Source organism: Heteronotia binoei, chromosome 6, assembly GCF_032191835.1.
Source record: "Heteronotia binoei isolate CCM8104 ecotype False Entrance Well chromosome 6, APGP_CSIRO_Hbin_v1, whole genome shotgun sequence".
Lineage (NCBI taxonomy): Eukaryota > Metazoa > Chordata > Lepidosauria > Squamata > Gekkonidae > Heteronotia > Heteronotia binoei.
Genome location: NC_083228.1, coordinates 31097075 through 31122015, shown reverse-complemented (window position 1 = coordinate 31122015; position 24941 = coordinate 31097075). Strand labels below are relative to the sequence as shown.

The window sequence follows — 24941 nt, the reverse complement described above, 5'->3', positions numbered from 1 at the left end:
CCACATATGCACTCTACCGTTATGTGGGAATTTTCTTTGTCCTTAGTTTGGTGTAGTGGTTAGAATTTTGAACTAGGAACTGTGAGACCCAGGTTTGAATCCCCATGCTGTCATGGAACCTTGCTGGGTGACCATGGGGGGAGTCACACACTCTCTCAGGTTCTAATGTACCTCACAAGTGTGTTGTGAGGGTAAAATGGAGGGCAGGAAAACACCATAAGCTGTTTCAAATCCCCATTACAGAGGAAGCTGTGGTATGAATAAATCGAATAAATATATCTTGGCTTAGGTGATACTAACCACAGTTAATTTAAACTCTAGAAGCACTCTGAAGCCAGATCTCCCATGGTTCCAAATGCTAGGCTTCTGTATCCCCAGAATATATTGTTAAACTCCAGTTGAATTGTGGCTTGTGTTAAATTAGGAAAAATGTGGGTCAGACAGAATGTTGAGCCATGGAAAGGGTGTGGAGGCGAGAGAATTCTCATATGAAGGAGAGAGTTGCAGAGAGGACTGCATGATCATGATCTCTTAATTAGGGCTGTGTATGATGTGGAGCATCGTAACTTGAGGAAGGGGGTATGAAGTGCTACTAGTACTAGAATGGTTATTTCATGCCAAAGCTTCATTACCTTTGCTCAGCCATTCCCAAGAGTCCTTCTGAGAATAGCCAAGCCATGAACCACCTCTTGAAGGCTTGCTGGGTAGATGAACTTCATAAAAAGGTTTGAGAAGACAAATGCAGGAACAGATTTCCTGTGAGTTATTGTATCTTTTGGAATAAAAGGAAGTGGTTTTAAGACAAGGTTTTTATGTGGAGTGCACAAAGCTTTTTTATATAAGGCAGTCTACGTGTTAGAGAACAGTCATTCCTGTGTATACTGTAGGCCTATGCAACATATTTTCCAGCATATGTTTATTGGTTAAATGTGACTAATCTTTGCCCACAAATAATATACTATAATGTGTATGATGATGAGTCAGTTGAAAAACTCAGTGTTTTCAGTGCTATAAAGATTAACTTAGTATCCAGATATCCTCCTATCCTGTTTCTGAATGTATGAGCCTTTCTGTCCAAATAATGCTGTTTATCTTTACCACAGAATGGTTTTCTATTTTAAAATGTTATTTTTTGCCTTTTGATGGCAAAAGCTAAGATATATGTGTGTTAGCATAGTTTGTAGCACTTCATAGTTCTCTATGTTATGTAGCATAAAGTATAGCAGTTTGTTTGTGCTGTTTGCTATATGCATTATACAGGTTTTATGGCATTTTTTAAAAAAATTGTAATCTAACTTGAGCCTCTGCAAGCAAGGCAAAACTGTAGATTAAGTAAATAAATAAACTTTTTGACTGCATCCACACTGTGAGGAATGTTCCATTTGCCATTAGTCTCTGCCAAAAATGCAGAGGCATTTGTACTGGCAACAGAGCATCCACATAAGAGTTTGGTGCACACTGTTGTCTGCAGCTGCCATTTTCCCTGTATTTTGCCCCTGCTGCTCCATGGCAGAATTTTAAAAAAGAACATAAACACTATAGCCCAATAGCATTACAGTGCTATGATCTATGTTCTACTGAATATCCAGCTTACATTAAAAATGGTAAATCCCTAACCCTTTTACATTATAGCTCCACAACAAAAAGGACTAGAGTTTAGTATTTTGGAAATGAATGCTGTGGATTCAAAGGAATTAAGAACATAAGAAGAGCCCTGCTGGATCAGACCAGTCCACCATCTCACATGATGGCCAACCATATACTGTGGAGGGCCAACAACAGGCCTTCTCTTCATGTTGCCTCCTGGCACTGGTATTCAAACATTTACTGCTCTGAATGGGGAGGTTTCTTTTAATGAATTGTTTGTGGTAACAGATGGTTATAACCAGGGCTTTTTTTTGTAGCAGGAACTCCTTTGCATATTAGACCACTCACCCCTGATGTAGCCAATCCTCCTGGAGCTTACAGTAGGCCCTGTACTAAGAGCCCTGTAATCTCATGGAGGATTGGCTACATCAGTGAGGTGTGGCCTGATATGCAAAGGAGATCCTGCTACGGGAGCTTCAGCAGCTACAGCAGCTCCTGCTCTTGGAAGATTGGCTACATGTTGCCTAATATGCAAAGGAGTTCCTGCTACAAAAAAGCCCTGTTTATAACATTATTGTGCCATAATGGAATAGCAATTATCATTTTTAAAGGTAATTTTGCTTTAAAAAAAAAAAGACAATCTTCTGGTGGCACGGCCAGAAAAATGGTGGCTGCGAGAGCTGGCCTCAGGACAACTTCAAAACTTTACACTTTCCTGTGTCGGCCATTTGCTAATAGCTTGGGCTACATTTCTCCCCCCTGGAATAACTGTACCAAACCAGGTTTAAGAGAGAACCTATTAAAGAAGGGAAAAACCGAAGCAGTGGATGATGAGAGGAGGATTTTACTTGGATGCTTAAGAAAAGTAAAAGCTGCAGCTTGGTTGCAGCCTCCACCCCCAGCATGGGGTATATTTGTGAGTCTGCTTGCAAAAAAAATGATGTCATTTATACTGGTCAGTGCCATAAATGTATGAAACAGTACAATTCTGCAGGCTAACTAAAGTATAAATAATGCAGTTTATGTTAAAACAGTGAAGTAACTTGAGACTTGGTAAGAAATTAAGTGTTGTATGTAGTTTTCCCCTTAGAAAATCCCCATGGCTCTAAACTACCAGAAATCTTGCCGCCTTTCTCCACTTCCCAAACCAAGGCGAATGGACAGGAACAGCTCAGCAGAGAACAATGAAGGCTTCCTCCTTAGCAAGCCTGCATCAGATTGTGCTGCTCTTTCAGGTCTGCCTGAGAATCTGGCTGGGGGAAGAGAGAGTCCCAGAGGCGCCAGCCATGTCCTCTAAACCAGCTGTAGCATGGGAAGAGACATGTCAGATGCTGCATGGGTCTAAAACAATCCTTGATGGCACCTCTAGTACCACTGGGGCTTTGCTTGGATCCCCAGCAGATGGCATCTAGTGCATCTCTTCCTTGGAGGTTTTTCCTAGGCTCTCCTTCCTTGGAGGTTTTTAAACAGAGGCTGGATGGCCATCTGACAGCAATGAAGATCCTGTGAATTTAGGGGGAGGAATTTGTGAGTTTCCTGCATTATCCAGGGGGTTGGACTAGATGACCCCGGAGGTCCCTTCCAACTCTATGATCTGCTGTGCAGAGTGCCAGAGCACCTTTGGCTGCTCCTGCCCTTAACTGTGGGGAGTTTCCCCCCCTTGCTGAAGGAAAGGGGAAAAGAAACCCGATGCCCAGAACCAGGCTTCTCACTTGACATTTTACAGATGACCAGCCTGTCAGTCTGCTCAGTTACTATAGATCTTAATGAATAGGTCAGCAAGAGCTCTTCATCATTGCCAAGGTTTTGGAAATGGGGGAATAATTCAATATGTGCCGCCTTTGCAAGAAATCTCTTATAAATGGTGCCAGGCTGCAGAGCCATGAAAATCTCAAGGTTTGTATCCCTCCCCCACCCCGTTCTTTGATGAGGCCACTTCATTAGTAACCTCGGGAACAAATTGGTTTCTTTGGAAATGGACTTGAGCAGAGATAAAAGGATGCAAAGAGGGCAGTTGGTGTTTACAGTGGCACAGCAAACTTGTGACAGCATTTTGCTGAGAGCCGCTTAATAACTAATTAAATTAAAGGGACTATCTAGCGCAGCAAGTGCTTGCTCGATGTCAGCACTTGTTCTAGGTAGGACTGTCCTTTCTAAAACTGGGCATTTTGAAATCATCTGTTTGCCTAGGCCAGTGGTGTGTATATCACAATGTTGGTTTGTCCAATATGCTTCCTCTATACCTTTTAACCCTTCATTTAAAAAAAAAAAGTGAATAAAGGAGTGTCTTTTAACTCCCTTGGACCTTGACAAGGTCAGCTGCACAACAACAGAGGGCAGATAAATTCATGTTGTGAATTGCAGAGTTTGTCTTCAGGCCATGGTGTACGATACATCCATCAAAAGACTGAGAATCTGTTTGTAACTTCTTTTTTTTACAAAAGGATGTTTCTCCCCTGCTTGGCTCAGATGCTAATTCCTGGAAGATGAAGCTAATTTTGTAGCTTCACGGGCTGAGGCAGGGGCTTTGGAGCCTGTGTAACTACTTGTGGGCTGAATTAGATCTCTGGAAAATTGTCAGTCCGAAGTGTTCTCCCCAACCCGCCCCCCCACACACACACACAGCACATTCACAGCAAGGAAGGGGAGGTTTGTAGGTAAATGCGAGGGTGTTTAACCCATTATAGAAGCACCATTTTTCCTCTGTAATCTCTGCCCCCAGCCACCTCTCCCCACTTGTCCAGGGAACTGTATGGCAGGAAGGGGCAGGCCCCCAAGTTTGCACACAGGTAACTGAACCCAAGTGTCACAGGGGCCTACAAGTAGAAAGCATTTGGGGGAGGGCACATTAAGCAGCCTCCATTTGCATTCTGGGAATTCTGTATTTCTCACTGAGCATCTCATTTTGCATTATTCCTCCCCCTGTGCTTCAGTACATCACCCAAATACCCTTGGAGCCCATTCGTAGCGTCATAAATGGGCTTATAGGCCACCTAGTCTAGTTTCTCCTCCATGCAGTAAATCCAAATGAGGACATTCATGGCAGGTGGCTCACCATCCACTGCTTGAGAGCTTCCAGTAAGGGGGACCCTGCCACTTCTTTTTCTCCTCCTCTTTACCTATTTTAACATTGTAATATTCTTTTAAATTCAGCCCCGACTTGGCTTGCGGCCTGTCTCTGTGTCTAACGACAGCTATCTCCTATGAAAATTCATATCCTAATAAACTAGTTAGCAGCTCCCTGTTTTGTTTTATTTAAGCTGCCACAGATTAGCAGAGCTCCTCTTCTGAAATAATGCGGTGCGGGTGGCACTGGCACAACTAAGCGCTTATTGCTTTGGAAGCCGGGACTTGTGCCTATTAAATCACAGTGTTATTTATCATCTCTAAAGCTGTGGATGAAACAACTCAACACCACTGAAATTAACCTAACAGAAACAACTACACTGAATCACCAGAGTTACGAAGCAGTGGGCACACGAAGCCTTCTGAAATAATATGCCTCAGTGCATGAACCTGTGTACAGTGCAGATAGTTTAGTGAACAAAAAACAGAATTTAAAATAATATTCGCTCGAGGAGGAGGAGGAGGTGGTGGTGGTGATGGTGATTATATTGGATTTATATCCCACCCTATACTCTGAATCTCAGAGTCTCAGAGCTGTCACAATCTCCTTTACCTCCCCCTCACAACAGACACCCTGTGAGGTAGGTGGAACTGAGAGAGCTCTCACAGAAGCTGCCCTTTCAAGGACAACCTCTGTCAGAGCTATGGCTGACCCAAGCCATTCCAGCAGCTGCAGGTAGAGGAGCAGGGAATCAAACCCAGGTCTCCCAGATAAAAGTCCATGCATTTAACCACTACACCATACTGGTTCTAATAATTCTGTGTATAATTGAATACACAGCTTTATTGTGCTCTCTTTGTGTTGAGTCTTGGCACAAAGCATGCAGTAAGCCTCCATGACTGTCACAAGGATCTTCTCTTCCTGTTGATTCTGTAATCTCACCCTGAAGCATCCTGTTTTTTTCCCTCTCTAACTGAACAGAGCTGCAGGGAGGAAGAAACCAGCTTCCTTTAAAGACTCCTTCCCCACCGAGTGCAAGTTACAACCATTGGGTTAAAGCCGTAGGGGGCTGGAGGTGGTCTTTTCTGTTGATCTCCAGAAAGCGACACTTGCCATGAATGGGAGCAGAGAAAACCATTTCATCTTTGGAAGAACTGACAGTTATAGAGACAGACTGATGGGATGGAGACAGCTAGGATGGGGAGATCTCACAGGCCTCAGAACAATATGTTTTCACATCCTGGGATAAAAGTCATGAATCTCTCTGCTGTAACATCAGTCCTTGGGCTGCTGCATTCTGGTGGGCTCTTGGAAGCAAGAGCCTAAATTGACCCAGTGCCTCCAAATTACCTGGGGAATGGAAACAGAAAGAAGAGTTGTTTTCTCTTTGTGTGTGTGGGGGGGTGGCAGCCAGGGAGCTTCCTCCACATATACCCATCCATTTGCTTCAGCCCATGATATGAGGGCAGGGGACAAAGCAAGTGCCGGGTCACTGTAGTTTTCAAGTTAGGTTACAAACCTTTCTCTATTTACTTCCTCTTAGAATCTGCATCCTCATTCTGGAGCCTGTATCCCTTCAGAAGATGTTAACAGTGGAACAAGTTTCTGTATTGTTTAAGGAATAAAAATATTTTATTCATTCCTACTCATCTGCCTTGCTATGTCCAGTTATCAGACAGGCCTGTTAGATGTTTCTCCTGGTTTGAGAGGGGTGTGACTCAGGAGGTGGTGGTGGCTACCATAGAAGAAGCCCCCTCCTAAGTTCTTAAGGTAGCTGGGAAGCAGTAGAGATTCCCACATTCTTTTCTGGGTTTCCCTTGGGCAAATATCCCCTCTAGCCTCTGGTTGGGGTTGCCTCACCCTCATCTGCTCGCTGGCTAGTTGCAGTTGCAGAGAGAGACAAAGAGAGAGAGAATCCCTGGTAGGGCTGTTACATGGTTCGGATTGTTACAAACGTTAAAACCTCTCATCCATCTCACAGCATAACACCACTGTAAAGTGACGCCAGTGAAGTTTTGTTACCAGCGTGACAAGGGTAGTGCTTGGGACAAAATGCTGAGTGTAAATCTCTAAATTTCACAGCTCAATAGATCATCTCCTTCACCCAGGCCATGGATTTCCTTTGATTCTGATGTGCCTCTTTGAATCAGGTGATATCCAGGAAGACACCCCTGTACTTATTCCCAAGCCATGCACCCCTGGAATGTGATATTGCAATGTAACCCTAGAATATTAATTGGATACAGCAATGCCCATTTGAATTGGAATGGTCTTTCTTGCACATAAGGGAGACAAATCCAGTTCCTTCTTGACCCAAAGCAGGTATGTAATGTGATTCTGGTTCACAGGCCAGAACAACATGATGCCAGCTGAAAGGTTGAGAAGCGTCCATCTTTCTGCTCCTGGGAATGAAGAGATCTGGGCACAGAGAGGTGGTGTGGGCAGTGCCATAAAAATTCCTTCACTTTTGGCAACCTTTTAAAAGTCCTGTTATCAAAGCAGAAGGAAATAAGAATGACCCAGGAAACCTCCAACAAAAATAAATGGCTTGTGTCTGGTAATCCTCAGGACAAGGCAGCAGAAAACACGAAGGTTAGAGGCCAAGCACTCCGTTTGTTGTGAATGTGTGGTATAACCTGTAAACTGATCTCACAATTTTGACTCTTAACGAAGTTTCTATTTTTCTTTAATTAATTGCTAAGGCCATCAAAGTCAGCCAGTCCCCTGACCACTTGATGGATGCCCATCCATGGTTGACACTAAGAGAGAAATCTATAACTTTTGGGGAGCTTCAAAGGAACCAGTTTTGGGGAAAACAAGGCCATAAAGTCATTTGGCCAGTGTAATTAAAATGCCTATGTTGGGGTATGGATCTATGATACGAATGGTCTCTGATTGGATATTACACATATGACACCCCGACTTTCCATTGGTGTGACACTCTGCCCTCTCATTGGGTAGGTTAATTGAGTGATGTGACGTAATTTACCCTAGAAAACCGACAACCCAACCTGTCAGGTTAAGGAAAAAGGGAAGAACAGGGGGGAAAAAAGGAAGAGCGCAGCGTGGGGTTCAGGAAAGCTGGTTGCAGAAGAAAAAGGAAGGAAAAAGGGAATCCCTTCATCCTCTCCTTCCTCCACCCCCTTCCTACTCTCACCCCCTTCCTCTCAAGAGAAATCTCCCTCCAGAGGCCTTGCATTTCCTCTGACTGAGCCTACCCTGCAAAGATATAGGTATTGTATCACCTTCCCCCATCCTGCTTATTCAGCTAACCTCTTTTGTAATTCCTCTTGTATGCTTGAAATTGTTTGATTGAGATGTAACTATTTGAAACCCTATGCTATAATAAAATCCATTATTAGCCAAAGGATTTTCAGTGGTCTATCTCCGTAGACAAAGACATAGATCCCATACACCTCACCTCTCGTAGGCCTACCATTTTGAGCTAATAAATATTAATATTCCCCAATAAAAAGTTGTTTGAGGTGTAACACAGGGAGTTAGAAGGGTCATCTAGCCTATTCCCCCCCACACACACTTTAAAGGCAAACCATCCTTCCAACGACTGTCCTGACAAATGATGTGTAAAACGGAGCCACAGGCCAGCTAGGGCTATGTCCCATGAAAGTGCTTGCAGGGTAACAGCTCCATGTTACTCAGTCCAAAACCATACAGTACATGAACAGATGCAGCTGCACTCTCTGATTGATAGAAGTTGTCAGAATTCTTTTAAGGCTGTGTTGTGTGCGACAGCCTGGTCCCTCATCCTCTGGGGATGATAGATTTTGAAACTTAAATAAAATCTTACAGATTTAGTGTGCATCAAACTTCGCACTGAATGTAGTCAGTACCTAACATGTTCAAATTCTTCTCTCAAACTAGAGCTTTCCCAGAATGCCAAGTACTGGTTTGTTTCTTTTTCATTTGAAACATGCTATGTTTTTAATGGGTCAGATGTTTTCAGGTAACTTAATGAAATAATTGTAGTGAGAGGTTACGTTTTAAACTTGAAATGCACTCAAGAGGAGGCTGTTCGCTGCCTCATCCCCACCCCCCATAGCTTTGATGAAGCAATAAATTTCATTAGAAATTTCAAGTCTCTATTTTCACGAGATTCTCTAATGGTGATATTGATGGAAAGGTATTTGTTTGGAGCACTCTGCAACCCACCCCAATAACTGGACAGAGTTTCTCTAATTCTCATGGGTTTATCATCCTCTCTTTGCCTCTTGGGGCCATTGTTGAGTTCCCATGAAAACAAAGCTCCGGTAAATTACAAATGATGCTCCTGAACTACTGTTTGCCCTACTGGGGGAAGCATACGGACCACCCCACCACACCCATGCTACCACTGTTACTTACTCATAAGGACCTCTTTGCAGATTCATTCAGAAATCTCTCAGTGGCTTGTCTAGGTTGACCCTTGGTTCACACACCTCTAATCTTCTCGCTTGAGCTTGCAAGTAAAATGGATTTTACAATAATAGGCTGTATGACTTCGGTATAAAAAGAACGTTTCATTTTAAATGGTATATCATTAGACCAGAATGAATTCATAAGATGACTTTTTTTTCCCAATTACATAGCACATTGGCTTCTAAGCAAGAGGTAATTAACAGGTCTTTGAAAAATGAGGCCTTTGATTTATCAAATCATCTCTTTGGTATGTAAAAAGGGTTTTGCAGGTCCGTCAGAATTATTAGCATGGAGGGGTGAGGGAGTGTTAATGTCTGCTTCAGTATGACTGTATGTGGCCCTAAAGGTACTTCATGCAATGGACAAGTATCATGCAGTGTAATAGCAGGTTTTACAATTAATATGAAGATGTAAAATGAGCCTCTCAGTTCTGACCTGGTCTTTTGCTATTCACTGTTTCCACTTACCACTCCAGTGCAAATTTTTTGACACTTGCTGCTGGAGAGGGATTTCAGCAAATAAGTTTTGATCTGTGTATTGATTTTTTGTGCGAAAGGGATCAAAAGCACAGAGAATACCAAAATTATGAGCGACAGGAGCCCTTTCTTCCAGCTTACTGTGCCATGTCTGTGCAGAGGCATGCATAAATCTGTGGGGTTTTGTCATGCAACAGTGCGTCTTCTGTGTTCTGCTCAGAGTCTCTGATTTAAGGCTGTGATAAGAAGCAGGCATTTTTCATGTTATGTTCAGCGCTTAACTTGTCAGTGGTAGGATAAGTAGTGTTGCAAATGAAAAGCAGGCCACAGGTAGAGCAGGTGAATACTAGCTAATGAACCAATCAAAATGAGGTTAGAGAAGGGTCAGATCCTACAGATATGCCACCACTAGGGAGAGGCTGCTTGGACCAGAGGAAAGTGCACTGCTCGTGGAGTGAGTCTAACCCATAATAATTACAACCTCACATTCTTCCTCCGAGTTACAGTTTAAATCTTTGGGGGGCTGTATCTGTACTGCCCTTTATTTGATTGAATGCTGTATTGTAATCTGTTTTAGCACATTTGTCCTATTGCAGCCTCTGATTCTCCCATCTTAGAAGCAAATGACCTTTGTCCACAAATCTTCAATTAATCAGTGCCACAGCCTGTTGCCTTCACTGGGTGAGTCTTCAAAGAAACAAAGTGGACTATTTCCTCATAACCAAGAGGAACTCAAATAGCCCTGATGCAAAGCCCAGGTGCCCAGGTCTTTTAGTACCTATGAATGTTGGCTGCCTTCTTTAAATAACAAATTCCTTAAGATGCCCCTTGCCACTCATAATTCAGTTAGAAATTTTCCTATCCTAAGAGCAAGATCTTGTTGTTTAAATGGAAGTGGCAGCATAACAAATTAAAAGGCATACTTTTCACCTCCCCAAAAAGCACAGTATAGTATAGTGATTATTTGCTCATTTAGCTTCTTTTAGAGCCACCCCTCTCTGAGACTCCAGGGGAATTACAGAGTATATAGAAAGAGGGAGGGAAATGTAATCATAAAATGGTAGGACATAAAATGAACAGTGCAATAGACTAGAAGTACAACATTGATGGCCGTGTGAGCAACAGTGTGAACATACTGTATACAGTAAACAGTGCAATAGAACTAGGAATACGCAACTGAATGCCAGTATCAATGTGTTAGGAACTGGAATACAGAATTAAACGACTGTGTGAACAGGAAACTGGCTAGGCCAGTGTACTGCAAGAAATGCAAAATGTGGAATTAAAAATATTTTTTTAAATTTTTGTTATTTAGAGCAGGGGTCCCCAACCCCTGGTCCATGGACCAGTACCGATCTGTGGCCTGACTGGAACCAGTCCGCGAAGCCTGGGTGCCCCCCCCCCCCGCGGCGCTGTGCAGCTTTGCTGCCCCGTCTCTCCTCGCGCACCTCCACTACCACTCTCCGGTAAGGCAGAAGAAAGGGTGATGAAGCGCTGCCTTCCCCGGCTCCTTAGAGCTGACCCCGCCTCCCGCCGATCTCAGCAGGAAAAACCTTTGTAGCAGCAGATGGCAACCCACTGAAGAAGTGACCCTGCCCTTGCCTCCTCTCCACTTCCTTCCTGGACGTGGGAAGGAAGTGGGGTGGAGACAAGGGTGGCGGCGCTTCTTCAGCGGGTTGCCATCTGCTGCTACAAAGGTTTTTCCTGCCGAGATCGGTGCGGGGAGGGGGGAAATCAGCTCTAAGGAGCTGGGGAAGGCAGCGCTTCACCGCCCTTTCTTTTGCCTTACCGGAGAGTGGTGGTGGAGGCGTGCGAGGAGAGATGGGGCAGGGAGGCTGCATGGCCGCAGGGAGTTGGCGGCAGGGAGACTGCACAGCTGTGGGGGGGGGTGGCAAGGAGGCTGCATGACTTCGGGGGAGGTATCGGGAAGGCTGCACGACTGCAGATGGTGGTGGGGAGGTTGTGCGGCGGCGCCGAATCTGGTGCCCCCACCCTGCCAACCCTGGGTCCCTGGTGGGTGGACTGGCCTTGGTGCCGCTCCCTGGCACCACAAAGGTGGGGGACCACTGATTTAGAGTCCACCTTTTCACTTGGATTTAAAATGGATTAGAGTGTCGGACTAGGATTTAGGAGAACTGAGTTTGAATCCCCAGTGCTTTTCAGTTCCTTGAGACACTGTTCTTGTGTTGGGTCATAAAGTGAGTGTTCCCATCTAAGCAGTCTGTTGACTTGAACTGCTGTTGCCCACCTGTCCATTCCGGGTATTCTTTGGTGACCCTGTGGACTGGGGAAAATGAACTTCTTTTTGAACAAGTGTATGGTCTGCTTTTTGTAAAAATAGTGGCAGCAGTTGGAAGGCATAGGTAGGCTTGCAAATGAGTCAGAATGAGCCTAAACGTAAATATTCTGATGACATTTAAAATAGGCCAGCAAAATTACACATAGTGTGTGGGGGGGAGGGTTGTTGGTTATATGAGTGTCCCATAAGAGATCTTTGGTTTGATGGTAATCTGAAGGCATTTTTTATCCCATTACAGGGCCTGACATTTGAGGAGGTAGAGAACTTCTTCACATTCCTGAAAAACATCAATGATGTGGATACAGCTTTAAGTTTTTATCATATGGCTGGAGCCTCTCTTGATAAAGGTACTGAACAATTTATGCATCCGATACTGTATTGTAATTAAAGAGAGAGAGAGAGAGAGAGGCCATTCACATGGACCAATGATGAACCTCACATGTCTGGTTTACCAGGCCTTTAATTATGTATTGTGTTTATGATGAATTGCTGAAATCAGATTACATCAGTTAGCAGAGGAACAGGCAGGACATGAGTTATAATCTCTTGGTGAACTGTGATTCCTCAAGGCGTGGGGGGAGTAGTACCCATTCTTGTTCCATTTTGGCCACTGGTGGTAAACCGGCACTGTAATATAAATTAAACTCCTTGCATGTAGAAAACTAGTCAGAGGTTGTAGAATAGCCCTGTTGAGCTGATGAGCTAGTTTTCTACATGAAGGGAGTCTTTTTAGTAATAGTCAGAAGTTGGGTTTCTCCAAGTGGCATAACCTGAGAAGAATTTACACTGCATGAATCAGCTGAGGTTGGTGTTGCATCTAGGTGGGGTTTGTTTGCAAGAATTATGTCGTAACTGGTTTTCACCCACTTTAGAACTTCATAAATCGTTGTGAATAGCTTAGCTTTGACGTTGTCTTAGAGGACGGAATAATGGCGAGAGGGATTATTTGGTTCTGTATCCTTCCTTCAGTGCTCTGTGTTCTCATCACCCAGTTCACCTGGACGTCGCTTGGGAAGAAGGTGCCTTTTCATTGCAACTCTTCTTATAAAAAGCACTTTGTCCCGATAGCTCTTTCTCAGCACCACACGACATGGCATATCAATATACCACAATGCAGATGGTGTTTGAAATCATCTTTGTTAGTCATTGGTGCCATTTGCAGCAAAACAGTCTCCTTTTTATTGCACAGCCTTGTTATCTGTCCTCAGGTCTGGTGCATCTGACTTAATGTTTCCCCAGTTACTGAAAGGTTTTCCAAACAGTGAGAAACATTAGCAGAACTGGAAGAGAGACAGATTTATAAATAATATAAGAACAATATTTGCATACTTGATGCTGAGGTAAACATGAATTTTTTACACTGTCCCAATTCTGTTTGGGTGCGCTATGTCTTCAGTGTGTGTGAAATCAATGGAGGAAAGTTGAAGATACTGAAAATGAAGGAAGACTGTATTTGGAGCAGATTGGGCAGAATTTGGTGTGCCGTTCTGGAAGGGCAGTTGAATGGGACCTGTGCAGCAGCTATCTCCTTTGTCACTGTGACAGCGTCTGTGTTCTGGTACTTGTCCATAGGGGTCCCTATCCCTGTTGACATCAAGCCCGGCCTCCTTTATTCTTCATCTCTCCAGCAGGCCAGCTGGGGAAGGGAATGGAAAGCACAGCGAGTCAGTTTCACTCCCCTCCCCATCCAAGATGCTGATCTCTGAGGAGTGAAACTAACCAGAGGTAGGGCAGCTGGGGAAGGGAAAGCTCCAATTCTGTTATACTCCATGGGGACTTTCCTTATAGGACAAGAGTGTCAAACATGCCACCCAGGGGCCGGATTAGGCCCCTAAGCAACTGGCTGCAGTCTGTTTCCTTCTCCCTCTCTCTTGCTTCTTTCTGCATCACAGCTTGCTCTGCCAGGCTCTCTCAATTGCACGGGAGCTACAAAGCAAAGCCCCTCTTCCTTCTGTTGACTGAGGCTCCACCCCCTCCACATCCCTTGAGAGGGAGAGAAAGAACCAGAGCTTCCTTTGCCCAGTTCCCTGGATTGCACAGGAGAGATACAAAGAAAGCGCCTTTAAGACCAATGAGTGCTGGTGTTTTTATCATGTTTTATTTTAAGTTTTAAAAAAATATTTAATTGTGTTTGTCTGTGTCCTTTATAAAGTTCATATCTCTGCTACCTGGCATTACATTTTATGACACACATGGCCTGGCCCAATAGGGTCTAATTCATGTCAGATCCGTTCCTCATAATAAATGAGTTGAACACCCTTGTATAGGGTATAATGGTGCCCAGCATCCTTGGAAATACCAATATTCCCCCAAACCCCAATATCATACCAATATTGGGATTCCGGGATATCAGTATGTACTGATACATTTCAGGCTTGGTTTACCCACACCCCCAAAAAATCATTTTGTCTGTCTGTGCACACCCTTACAGGTGATCCCCAGCACTGCCTGAGAATCAGGAAGTGGGGAAAAATCAACTGAATGGTAGAAAGGGAGGAAGCACCCATCTAGTTGAGCCTTGAGCTGAGAACACCTGTCTGAACAATCAGATTGGGGACAGGCTGTTTCTCCCTCGCCCAGTTAAGGGGCACAACCCATCCCCCAGTGATTCTGGGGTCCCATGGTGGAGTTCTGCTCAGGGCCCCACTAAGACTGCCTCTGCGGTTAACAATAAACATTAGGGTAATTTTCCCCTCTTGCGCATCTTTCTCTCAGTCACTCCCTTTGCTTTTTAAAATACTGCAGCAGCCCAGCAGTATGCAGAATAGATCGTCCAGCAGCATATGTGATGGGGCAATAATCCGTAGGAAGAGGGTGTAAGTGGCACATGTGTATCTTATTGTTCACCTGTGAAACATTGGGGGGGGGTGCGCTAGAATTGGGGACAGCTACCTATTTCAGATGATGATTTAGAATACCGTTATTTAGGCAGTGTCTTTTCAGTTTGGTGACAGAGCACATTTATCCTACTTTATACAGTACATTCTGCTAACCAAATCAGCGGCTCCACTAAATGAAGTCAAGGCTATGTTTGCCGTTTCTCACATTAGTACCTAAATAACAGAGGAAGGTTGATCTTCCCGTGCACTGAATTGGAAATAGAGTGCCTGACTGTTGAAACAGTGCTGTTATTTGAACATTAAATATAACCTGTTTCTCCAGCCTAAATCATTCCTTGCTCCATTGCAGCACATTCTATTGGTAAGACTTCAGCTGCGTTGCAAGCTGAAAGGAGTGGGAAAGGGTGAGAATTGCCTGTGTCCCGTTTGTTTTCCTCGTCGATGGTACTTAGCAGTATAATCCATAACATGGGCGCACCCTTCCAAATCCATTGAAGTCAGTGGACAATGGGGTGTTCTTGGGATTGTAGTGTAAAAATTGTTTCCAAAAAATGTCCCAGTAGGAAGTGCAGGTTTGGAATAGTGCTCGAGTCCAGCTTCCTTTTGTAGATGTAGATGACTGAGGAAGGCAATGGCAAGCCACCCTGTGAAAAGTTTGCCGTAAAAACGTGAAAGCAACGTCACCCCAGAATGTCACCCCAGAGTCGGAAACGACTGGTACTTGCACAGGGGACCTTTCATTTCTCAGCTTCTTTAATACCTGAAGGGTCAAAGTATCCTTTCTGATGCTGGAATTACCAACCCATCATTTAAAAACCAAAGCCAAAGCAAGCGAAAGAAACCATCTTTCTCAGTCTCTCCTAATGCTGTGTCCAGTGCAGCATCTGTGGAACCATGTTGCTTTCCAAATTGTGCTGAGGATCAGAGTGAGGCAAACTTTTTCTGTCCCTACAAAATCCCCACATTGCCCTTGAAGCTCACCTGGATATCCCAGGCTAGACTGATCTCATCATATGTTGGAAGCTATGTAGGGTGGGCCATGGGTAAGTATTTGGATGGGAGACCACAAAGACAGTCCAGGGTCACCATGCAGGGGAAGGCAATGGCAAGCCACTTCTGAATGTCTCTTGCCTTGAAAACCCTACAGGGTCCCCGTAAGTCAGCTGTGACTTGGCAGTGCTTTCCACCTCCACTACCATTCCATGCAAAAGGCACCATACTGCCAGTGCATTTGGGTTTTTTATTTGTTCATCCTCACACTTGTACATGCACATACATTTTCTCTTCACGCAGTTGTACCAAAGTCTCAGTTGGTTTTTGCAACAGAAAACTGGCTGGAAAATCCAAAACTGAGTATGTATCCTATGAGTCAAATGAGAGGAGATGCTAGGAAATCAATGATAGGATCTCTCTGGTGGATTTTACTGATCAGGGTCATAAAATGGGAGAAGTTGTTTCTTAAGTTAAGGCCTTCCCATGCTGTTTTCATAATCTCTTTTAACACCTCCCCCCCAAAAAACCCTCTGCTGTTTGTCCCATGATTTTGCCCAACATTCAGTAATTACTAGAGCCGACAATAGTCTCTAGCAATCTTTACTTAAGCTGTGTTGTACACAGAACTCAGAAGACCAGGTGCCCATACTGAGAATCAGTATGAAACAGCTGGCTCAAACTCTATAAGGACCACTTTTTTGGAAGAGCGCTGCATTCAAAGCCATGATATATGAAAACAATTTACCGGGGTGGTCATTCAGATGGCTACCTGACTGCATTTTAAAAGTCAGTGTGTTAGAGGACTTGGTGTTGGATTGTGGGAACTTGTGTTCAGTCAGGAAGTTCATTTCCATTCCTTTAGCCTAACCTATCTTCTTGGTTTGTTGCGAGGATAAAATGAGGTGGGGGAAACCATGTGTGCTACACTGACCTCCTTGGAGGAAGAGCATCAGAAATAACTTATCAGTCATACTTGGCATCAGGGTGCTTTGAGACACCGCATCTGCTGTATTCTAAAACATATGTAGAAGAGAGTAGTGCTCTTCAGGCTACCTTGTTTGGTGCTTCTGCTCCTTTTGACCAATTGGTTTGCTTGTAACAAAATTAAGTTTGCAGAGCGTTCCAAATCCACAAGCATTTGCATTGTGCATCAGTATATTGTAGAATGTCACACTGTTATAAGAGACACGCAATTGAGCCACAGCCAACTCACAGGGACCCCATTCATGGGACATTCTGCTTAGCAGCCCGTCTTCCATGGTGGTCTCCCACGCAAATGCTGACTGTGGCCAATTCAGCTTAGCTCCTGAACTCTGATGAGCCTGTCTACACACTTACATAAATGCAGTCCTCCACTGAGACCCATAATTGTCAATCATTGTTGCTGCTTATTTGATTTTATTTGCTATTCTGAACAACCGTTCTCATAATTGGCATTGACTATGAAGAATGTTTTTTTGCCACAATTGCAGGATACTAACAAAGCATTGTGGGATCTCTGCCGAACGCAGAATTATAGGCTCAACACATCACAACTTGACAGGACTATTTAACACGTCTGCTGGAAACATTAATGCGACAGTAGTCATAACTCATGTTCCTACAGCTCCTTTAGAGAGGGAAGATGTAAGGTCTGGACTGAAGCTTCAGGGGACTAAAAAAAATGTTAGGGGTAAAGAGAGATGATTGATGGGCAAAACCCGCCTCTGTAGTGCATTTAAAATACTAATCAGTGACCTTGAAGAAGGTTCTTGCTAATTAGTTGGTTGTAGAGAACTCAGGAAATTATTTCTATAGGAAAGAATTCTCCATTCTGTTCCCAGCACCTCCTTTGGAGTCAATTAACTGGTGCAGTCCCTGGTTTGAAAAATAAAAATGTCAATATTTTATCTGGTCAGGGCTTTCAGAAACATCTGGTTTCACTTTTTTTTTTTGCTGTACAGAAGTTCAGTGATGCCCCATGCGCATACCACACACGTAGCATGCACGATTACAGTTGAGCTGACCTCACTCCAGCTGTTTTTTGGCACAGAGTAAACAAACTAACACGAGCACTGGGCAGCCCCAGTGAGGCATCAGCACCAGCAGCCGCAAGGGAGGCCAGAGGGGGGCCAGGAAGAATCATCCGGACCCAGCAGTGCAGCCCAGGTGCGGAGGCCTGGGGAGGTGCAGGCCCTCGGAAAGTAGGGGCAGGCCCAGAGGGCCTATGCCCTATCCCAGCCAGAAGAAGACGATGATACTGGATTTATATCCTACCCTCCACTCCAAATCTCAGACCAGTTCACAATCTCCTTTATCTTCCTCCCTCACAACAAACATCCTGTGAGGTGGGTGGGGCTGAGAGAGCTCTCGTGGAAGCTGGCCTTTCAAGGACAACTCTGAGAGCTATGGCTAACCTAAGACCATTCCAGCAGCTGCAAGTGGAGGGGTGGGGAATCGAACCCGGTTCTCCCAGATAAGAGTCCACGCACTTAACCACTACACCAGACTGGCTCTCAGGCACAGCCAAGGAGAAAGGTGACAGGAGGAGGAGGAGGAGGAAGGAAAGCTGGCAACTTTGCAGGGGGAAAGGAGGAGGGGGAGAGAGCCATCACTACTCCCCAAGAACAAGCCCAGGTATGGCTGGAGAGGTGGGGATCAGCAGGTGGTGGTGAAGGGTGGAGCTAGACAGCCTCTTTAAAAAGGGCACCTGTAAGAGGCCAAGGAAGGAGGGGGGAAGAGTGGAGCTGTGGGTTTGAGAAGAGCTGTCGTCCCAGGACTCAGAAAGGATCAGATGACGCAGCCCCTTTCTCCTCCCATTCCAAGGCCTTGGGAGGCCTGCTAGAGGGCCCCAGCAGGATGGGTGAGGGAAGCCAGGAGAACTGGAGAGGGGAGAGCCTCAGGTGTACATAAAACCAATAATCTCTTTCAGACTCTCATGTTTTTGTGGAGCAATAATTTTTGTGTGACAGGTAGATTAAAAAAAAACTGAATTAGGCCCAGTCTTTTAAATATCAGTGTTGGGCATCTAAATATGCAGGGAACTGAGAAGCCCAATTAATTGCCAGTTAGCTTCTTCAAACTCATTTACTTGCACGGGGACCCAGCAGCCTGACAAATCCGGCTACGTTGCTTCGAGTGTCTTTCGGCTCAGGGATTCAGCCTTGCAAGGAACTGACTACCCCAGGCCTGACAGTTCGAAATGTATCACCGACGCATGCTGTGATAGGCCGTGGGGAAAGTTTTTCTTGAGGAAAATAAGAGTTGATTCTTTTCCCAAAGCTGCACCAAAGAAAGAGTGTTACCATGGGATCCCCTGTAAGGTCCACTTTCTGTATGAAATTTTATTGTATCACTTTTTGAATCCCACCCTTCTTTCAAGAAGCTTTGGGTAGCATAAGTGGGCTCAGGGCTTTCTCTGAGCAGGAACACAATTCTGGCTGGCTTGGCATCATGGGGTGTGGCCTAGTATGCAAATTTGCTCCTGCTGGGCTTTTTCTACAAAAAAAGCCATGCGTGAAACAATGGTGATGTCAGGGGGTGTAACCTAATATGCAAATTAGTTTTCTGGGCCTTTTCTACAAAAAAAGCCCTGAGTAGGGCAGGTGATTGCTGCAGGAAATCTGGGGTGGGCCTATGCAGATATGTGGCTCTGGATGGTTTGCCTGCTGCCCCTCTTTTTGGAAAGATGGGATGTGGTTGCTGATCACATCCAGGCTACATTACTGCAAAATGTTTTCCATGAGTTTGGCTTGGAAGGAGGCTCAAAAACTGCAGTTGGTGCAGAATGCCACCCTGAGGTTGCTGGTGGCTTCTGCCAAAATGATTTGGGGCCAGGAAGCCTAGAGGACCATCAGTCAGGGTTGCCAACTACACGTTGGGAAATTCCTGGAGATTTGGGGGGGGGGGCTGTTGAGTATGGGGGAAGGGAACCTCAATGGAGTGTAACGTCATAGGGTCCATCCTCCAAGGCAGCCATTTTCTCTAGGGGACATGGTCTCTGTTATGTGGAGATGGTCCATCGTGATTCCAGGAGATCTGCAGCTCCCACCTGGATGATGACATCCTTATTCAAGGCCCTGTTCCACCTTCAACCTGTTTCAGAGGTGTGATGTATAACTGATAGAAATAGGGCTTCAGTCACAGTGCCCCCAATTTTAAAATATCCAGTTACTTGCCTGGCTCTGTATTTGTTATCTTTAAATCACTGGATGTAGATGTATTTGTTCTCCCAGATTTTTAGGTAAGTAGGTCATATTTGCCTTTCCCACTGCATGATGTATATTTAATCCTGCTGCTTTTAGATGATGCCGCTTCTCCCCCCCCCCCATGCCTTGCAACTTGAGCATGTCTCTCAACCAGGTTCACCAGCCTTGTTGAACCTATTGCCGTTTCAGAAATTTGGGAAGAGGCAGTGGGCACTGCAACAGAATGGTTGCCGTAGGGGTGGTGTGGGACCAGTGATAAAATGGCTGCCACAAGTGCCACCTATAATCACAGAATATTGGGAAGTTCCACAAAATGATACCTCCTGCGGCATCTGGATCGAGGCGGCTTGGCGGTACTGATGTTGTTAGACCTATTGGCTGCGTTCGATACGGTTGACCATCAGTTGTTAGCCCACCGCCTCGCTGATGCAGGGATTCAGGGGCTAGCCTTACAGTGGCTTTCCTCTTTCCTATGCGGTCGGGGACAAAGGGTGTCAACTGGAAGAGAGTCATCCTGGAGACACCCGCTTAATTGCAGTGTGCCTCAGGGGATGGTTCTATCCCCAGTGTTGTTTAACATCTACATATGACCCCTCGCCCAGTTTGTCTGGAGATATAGGCTAGGCTGTCATCAGAGTACCCATCTCTATCTACTGATGGATGGCTGACCTGACGATGTCCCAGAAAGCCTGGATCAGGCGTTGAAAGCCGTGGCTGGTTGGCTTAAGCTGAGCTGACTGAAGCTGAACCCAACGAAGACAGAGGTCCTTTGCCTGAGTCGCAGCGGCCTGGGCAGGGAAATCCCCCTACCAGCTTTTGACGGGGCGCCACTGACAATGGTGCCCAAGGTCAGAAGCTTGGGGGTGCTATTGGAGGCCTCCCTGATGATAGAGGCCCAGATAGCAACACCTGTGAAATCTGCCTTTTTTCTTCTTAGGCGGGTGAAACAGTTGGTTCCTTTCCTTGACCGTGGCAACCTGGCAACTGTGATTCATGCAACGGTCACCTCGAGATTGGGCTACTGTAATGCCCTCTACTTGGGGCTGCCTTTGTCACAAACCTGGAAACTTCAGCTAGTGCAGAACGCGGCTGCTAGGCTGTTATTGGGGCTGCCCAAATGGGAGTACATACAGCCAGCACTGCAGGAACTGCACTGGCTACCAGTAGTGTACCAAATTCATTACAAGGTGCTGGTTATCACCTTTAAAGCCCTATACAGCTGAGGACCCGTTTACCTGAGGGACCGTCTGTCCCCACATGTTCCCCAGAGAGTACTAAGATCTGGATCTCAACAGCTCCTAGTGATCCCCGGGCTGAAGGAGGTGAGACTGTCGACTGCCGGGGATCACCCTTTTCAGTGGCAGCCCCCTCCTGGTGGAATCAATTGCCAGAAGAGGTTAGGGCCTTGCGGGACCTCGCTCAGTTCTGCAAGGCCTGTAAGACCATTCTCTTCCGGCAAGCCTTCAATCGACCATAGGAGAATTCTGGAACAACTGTCGTCCTGAGAATATGGGTAACATCTAATTTGTTAGCACCAACTGTATATTGTTTTAGCTTATATTGTTTAATGGTTTTATTGATTTTATGATTGTGATCATGGTATACTATGATTTTGATGTAAGCCACCCTGAGCCCACCATGGCAGGGAGGGCGGGGTATAAATCAAATTAAACATAACCATAAACATAGGAGGTCCATACCAGCCACCCTCCCGTGAAGAATGCATCCGTTTCCAAATGGGTTCCTTCAAAGGCAATGCCTTTGCTCTATTTAGTTTGAAGACTTTGCTTTGGGGAACAAGCAGACGTACACTGTGAAGCACACCAGTAGGCACCATGATGCAAATAGGTATCATTTTAGAGATCACTGCCCTAGTCCCTCCCCTGAAGGACTGGAGTTGCCTAGGGAAAGTTAAACCCTATGACAGGGATGTCAAACTCATTTGTTATGAGGGCTGGATCTGCAGAAATGAGATCTTGTCGGGCCGGGCCATGTGTGTCATAAAATGTAACGTCAGGTAGCAGAGATATAAACTTTATAAAGGACACAGACAAGCACAAAGATTTTTTAAAGCTTAAAATAAAACATGTTTAAAACATTAACACTCAGTCATAAAAGTGCTTTGTTTGTATCTCTGCCATGGGATCCAAGGAACCGGGCAAAGGAAGCTCAGGCTCTTTCCTTCCTTCCTCAGGGAATGAGGAGGAGCCTCAGCCAATAGCTTGGCTCAGTAGCTTGCTGTCCGATTGAGAGAACCTGGCAAAGCAAGCTATTCCTTCTCCCCAAGGGAGGAGCCTCAGCCAATGGAGCAAATAGAGGCTTTGTTCTGTAGCTCCTGTGCAACTGAGCAAGCCTGGCAAAGCAGGCTGTGATGCAGAAGGAAGTAAGAGAGAGGGAGAAGGAAGCAGATGACAGCCAGTTGCTCAGGGACCTGATAGGAGCCCTCTGGGGGCCTGATTCAGCCCCCCTGTTGCATGTTTGACACCCCTGCCTTATGATGTCTTTGTGCATCTATGATTTTTAGTCAAGGTTAAGCAACCAGGTATGGTTAGTGTTAAGGATGGTTAATCATCATCTCTGCACAGGGGACTTTTCATGAGTGAGCAGGAATTCGGCATGCTGGTCTTTCTGATTCAAATCCAGCCATCTTGTCACTGTGCTACATTAGCATTCAGGGGGAAAGCTCTCATAAGTCACTCTTTGCTTCTGAAAATGTCACACAGGAAGGATGAATACATGTAACTATGTCAAAGAAAGGAATGAGTGTTGCCAGTTATTCCCAGACTCTTGTGGTACTTCTCCCTGACCCTGAGAGATAAAGCCTTTCTGTAAGGCACAGCTTTTCTGTTGTCATTTCCATTGATTAAGATCAGGCTAGAATCCTCTAAGACTCTTTGGGGAGGGCGTGGAGTTTACAGAGTAGATTTGAAGCATTAGCTTCAAAATCGCAGTAAGGTCTTGAAAGTGAAGAAGTTCCGTCTTTGCCGGAAAGTACTTCTGTACACAGTGGCATGCAGATTTAAATATAAGGCCCCACAATGTTTTCAGTCAGAAATGTAAAGTTCTAAAATACACTCTTTAGATTAGAACTAAACGTACGTAGCTTCAGATTCAAACTAGCTTTTAATATGGAAAGATTGACAGTGTCCTGAAAGCAAACTTGAGTGTGAAAATGTTTGTTTTGTGGGAAGTTTTCTCCACAGAAATCTGCTTTTGTGTTTCAGCTTGTAAAAGCCTTTCTCTGTCTCACAGGCTAACTTGGATGTTTTCTTTGCCATCGAGCAAGTAGCATGATTTGGGGGGAGCTTTCACAAAAGGAAAAGCCAAATTGCTGTGCGATTCATTATTGCTGCTAAGGACAAAAAATAATAATAAGCTGCCATCAAAGGAATATAAATAGAATGGGAAAGCAAACTGGTGAAAAGGAAATGATTTTGGCATTGAATGAAACTCGAGAGAGCCAGAAGGATTTCTGGCTGTCTTACGGCTCAGTATGGAAATGTGTCAATCACTTAATATTAAAAGCAAGCAAAGGCAATACCATAGGGCTGGATTAGGGAGAGAGGCTTGTAATTGACTAAGGTAAGTGCTAATTAAAGCCATAAAAGCCACGACTGTGGAAAGCAAATAAACTTGCAGGGGCTAAAAACAAGGATAAATCAAACAACACAACATGGAAGCCCAAGGAGGGAAATGAAACCTCAGCAGAATAAGTCCAAGTAATTAGTGCAAACTTACTCCATTAGCAATGTAATTGGATTGCCACTGACAGCCTGCGTGGCTTGAGCTGTGATACTTACTCAGCAGTTTAGGAGCCATGTGTGGCTCTTCAGCATGCCACCTGTGCCTCTGCCAAGTACCGTTCTCCAATGTGGCAAGTTCTCCAACATGGCACTCACCCCGTGTTCCAGGATGCCCAGTAGGGCTTGCATTTGGCAGGTGTTACCCCTCCCCCCCCAAAAAAACAAGCTGTTGGTGGAGGATGCAAACTTTCCTGTGCTGTAGGCCTTGTGCTGAGAGTAAAGCGCCCTGTGGACACTGCAAACACTGTGCCTCTCCGACTGTTTACCTCTCTTTACATAGGTTTAGGTACACCGGCAGATCAGAGCACTAACAATTCCACCATCCTTCTCACCTCCTTTTAATAGGATCCAATTAATGCAATGCCCAAAATACAGAAGTGAAGTCCTGCCTTTCAGTCACCAATTGAAGCCAGACAAAACTGAGGTGATGCTTGTTGGAAGCATGCGGGCCAATTAGAAGGGGAGGCCCTTACCCTTGATGAGTCACGCTTGCCATGGGTGATCACATCTGCAGCTCGGTAGACCTTGCTTTTCTCTTAGCCCCCTAGGCTTTGGAAACAACTCAGGTGCTTTTCCCTCCAGGTTAAACTAATTCACTAACAGTAAATCCACTGCTGGAAGACAGGTGTCACCGCTGTCATCCATGCCTCAGTGACTTCTACAGTTATCTCATTATAATGTACTCTTTGTGGGTCTGCTGTTGAAAACGGTATGAAAATGTCCACTAGTGCAAAACGATGCAGTCAGACCTTTTTCTTTTTGTTTTTGTGTTAGCAGACAGGATCACAGCAATATTAAAATAACAGTAATTATTTCTCTGGGCCAGATTCAAGCTACTGCCTTTGTTCTTTACAGACTTAAATGGTTTCGGTACTGGGTATCTCAGGGAGGGTCAGTTGCCAGCCTCCAGGTGGCATCTGGAGGTCTCCCACTATTCCAGTTGCTCTCTAGGTGATCAAATGGCTGCTTGGAGGGTGGATTCTGTGGCATTATACCTCGCTGTGGTCCCTCCTCTCCCAAACCCTTCCCTTCCCAGGCTCCACTCCCAAAATCTCCAGGTATTTCCAAACCCAGAGCTGGCAGTCATACCTTGTAAACTTCCCTGTAATCAGAGAGAGGTCTTGCTCCAAATTCTGTTTTGTAGAGAGGTCTGTTTGGCCTCTGTACACAGAAGGACCTTTTATGTGGTCGCCCCAGAACCGTGGATTGAGGTGCCCGCTTAAGTTCATATTTCTCTATCCTGACAAAACATGTCTTGAGGATTTTATTTCTC

General features: G+C 45.1%; 1 protein-coding gene across 1 annotated transcript in view; it reads left to right on the top strand.

The window, feature by feature from the left end:
• The window catches only part of MICU1 (mitochondrial calcium uptake 1), a 193310-nt gene that overhangs the window by 128295 nt on the left and 40074 nt on the right, over positions 1-24941 (top strand). The window contains exon 10 of the mRNA XM_060241204.1: positions 12084-12192. Within this exon, the coding sequence (XP_060097187.1) occupies positions 12084-12192 (109 nt within the window). The remainder of the gene's footprint in view (positions 1-12083; positions 12193-24941) is intronic.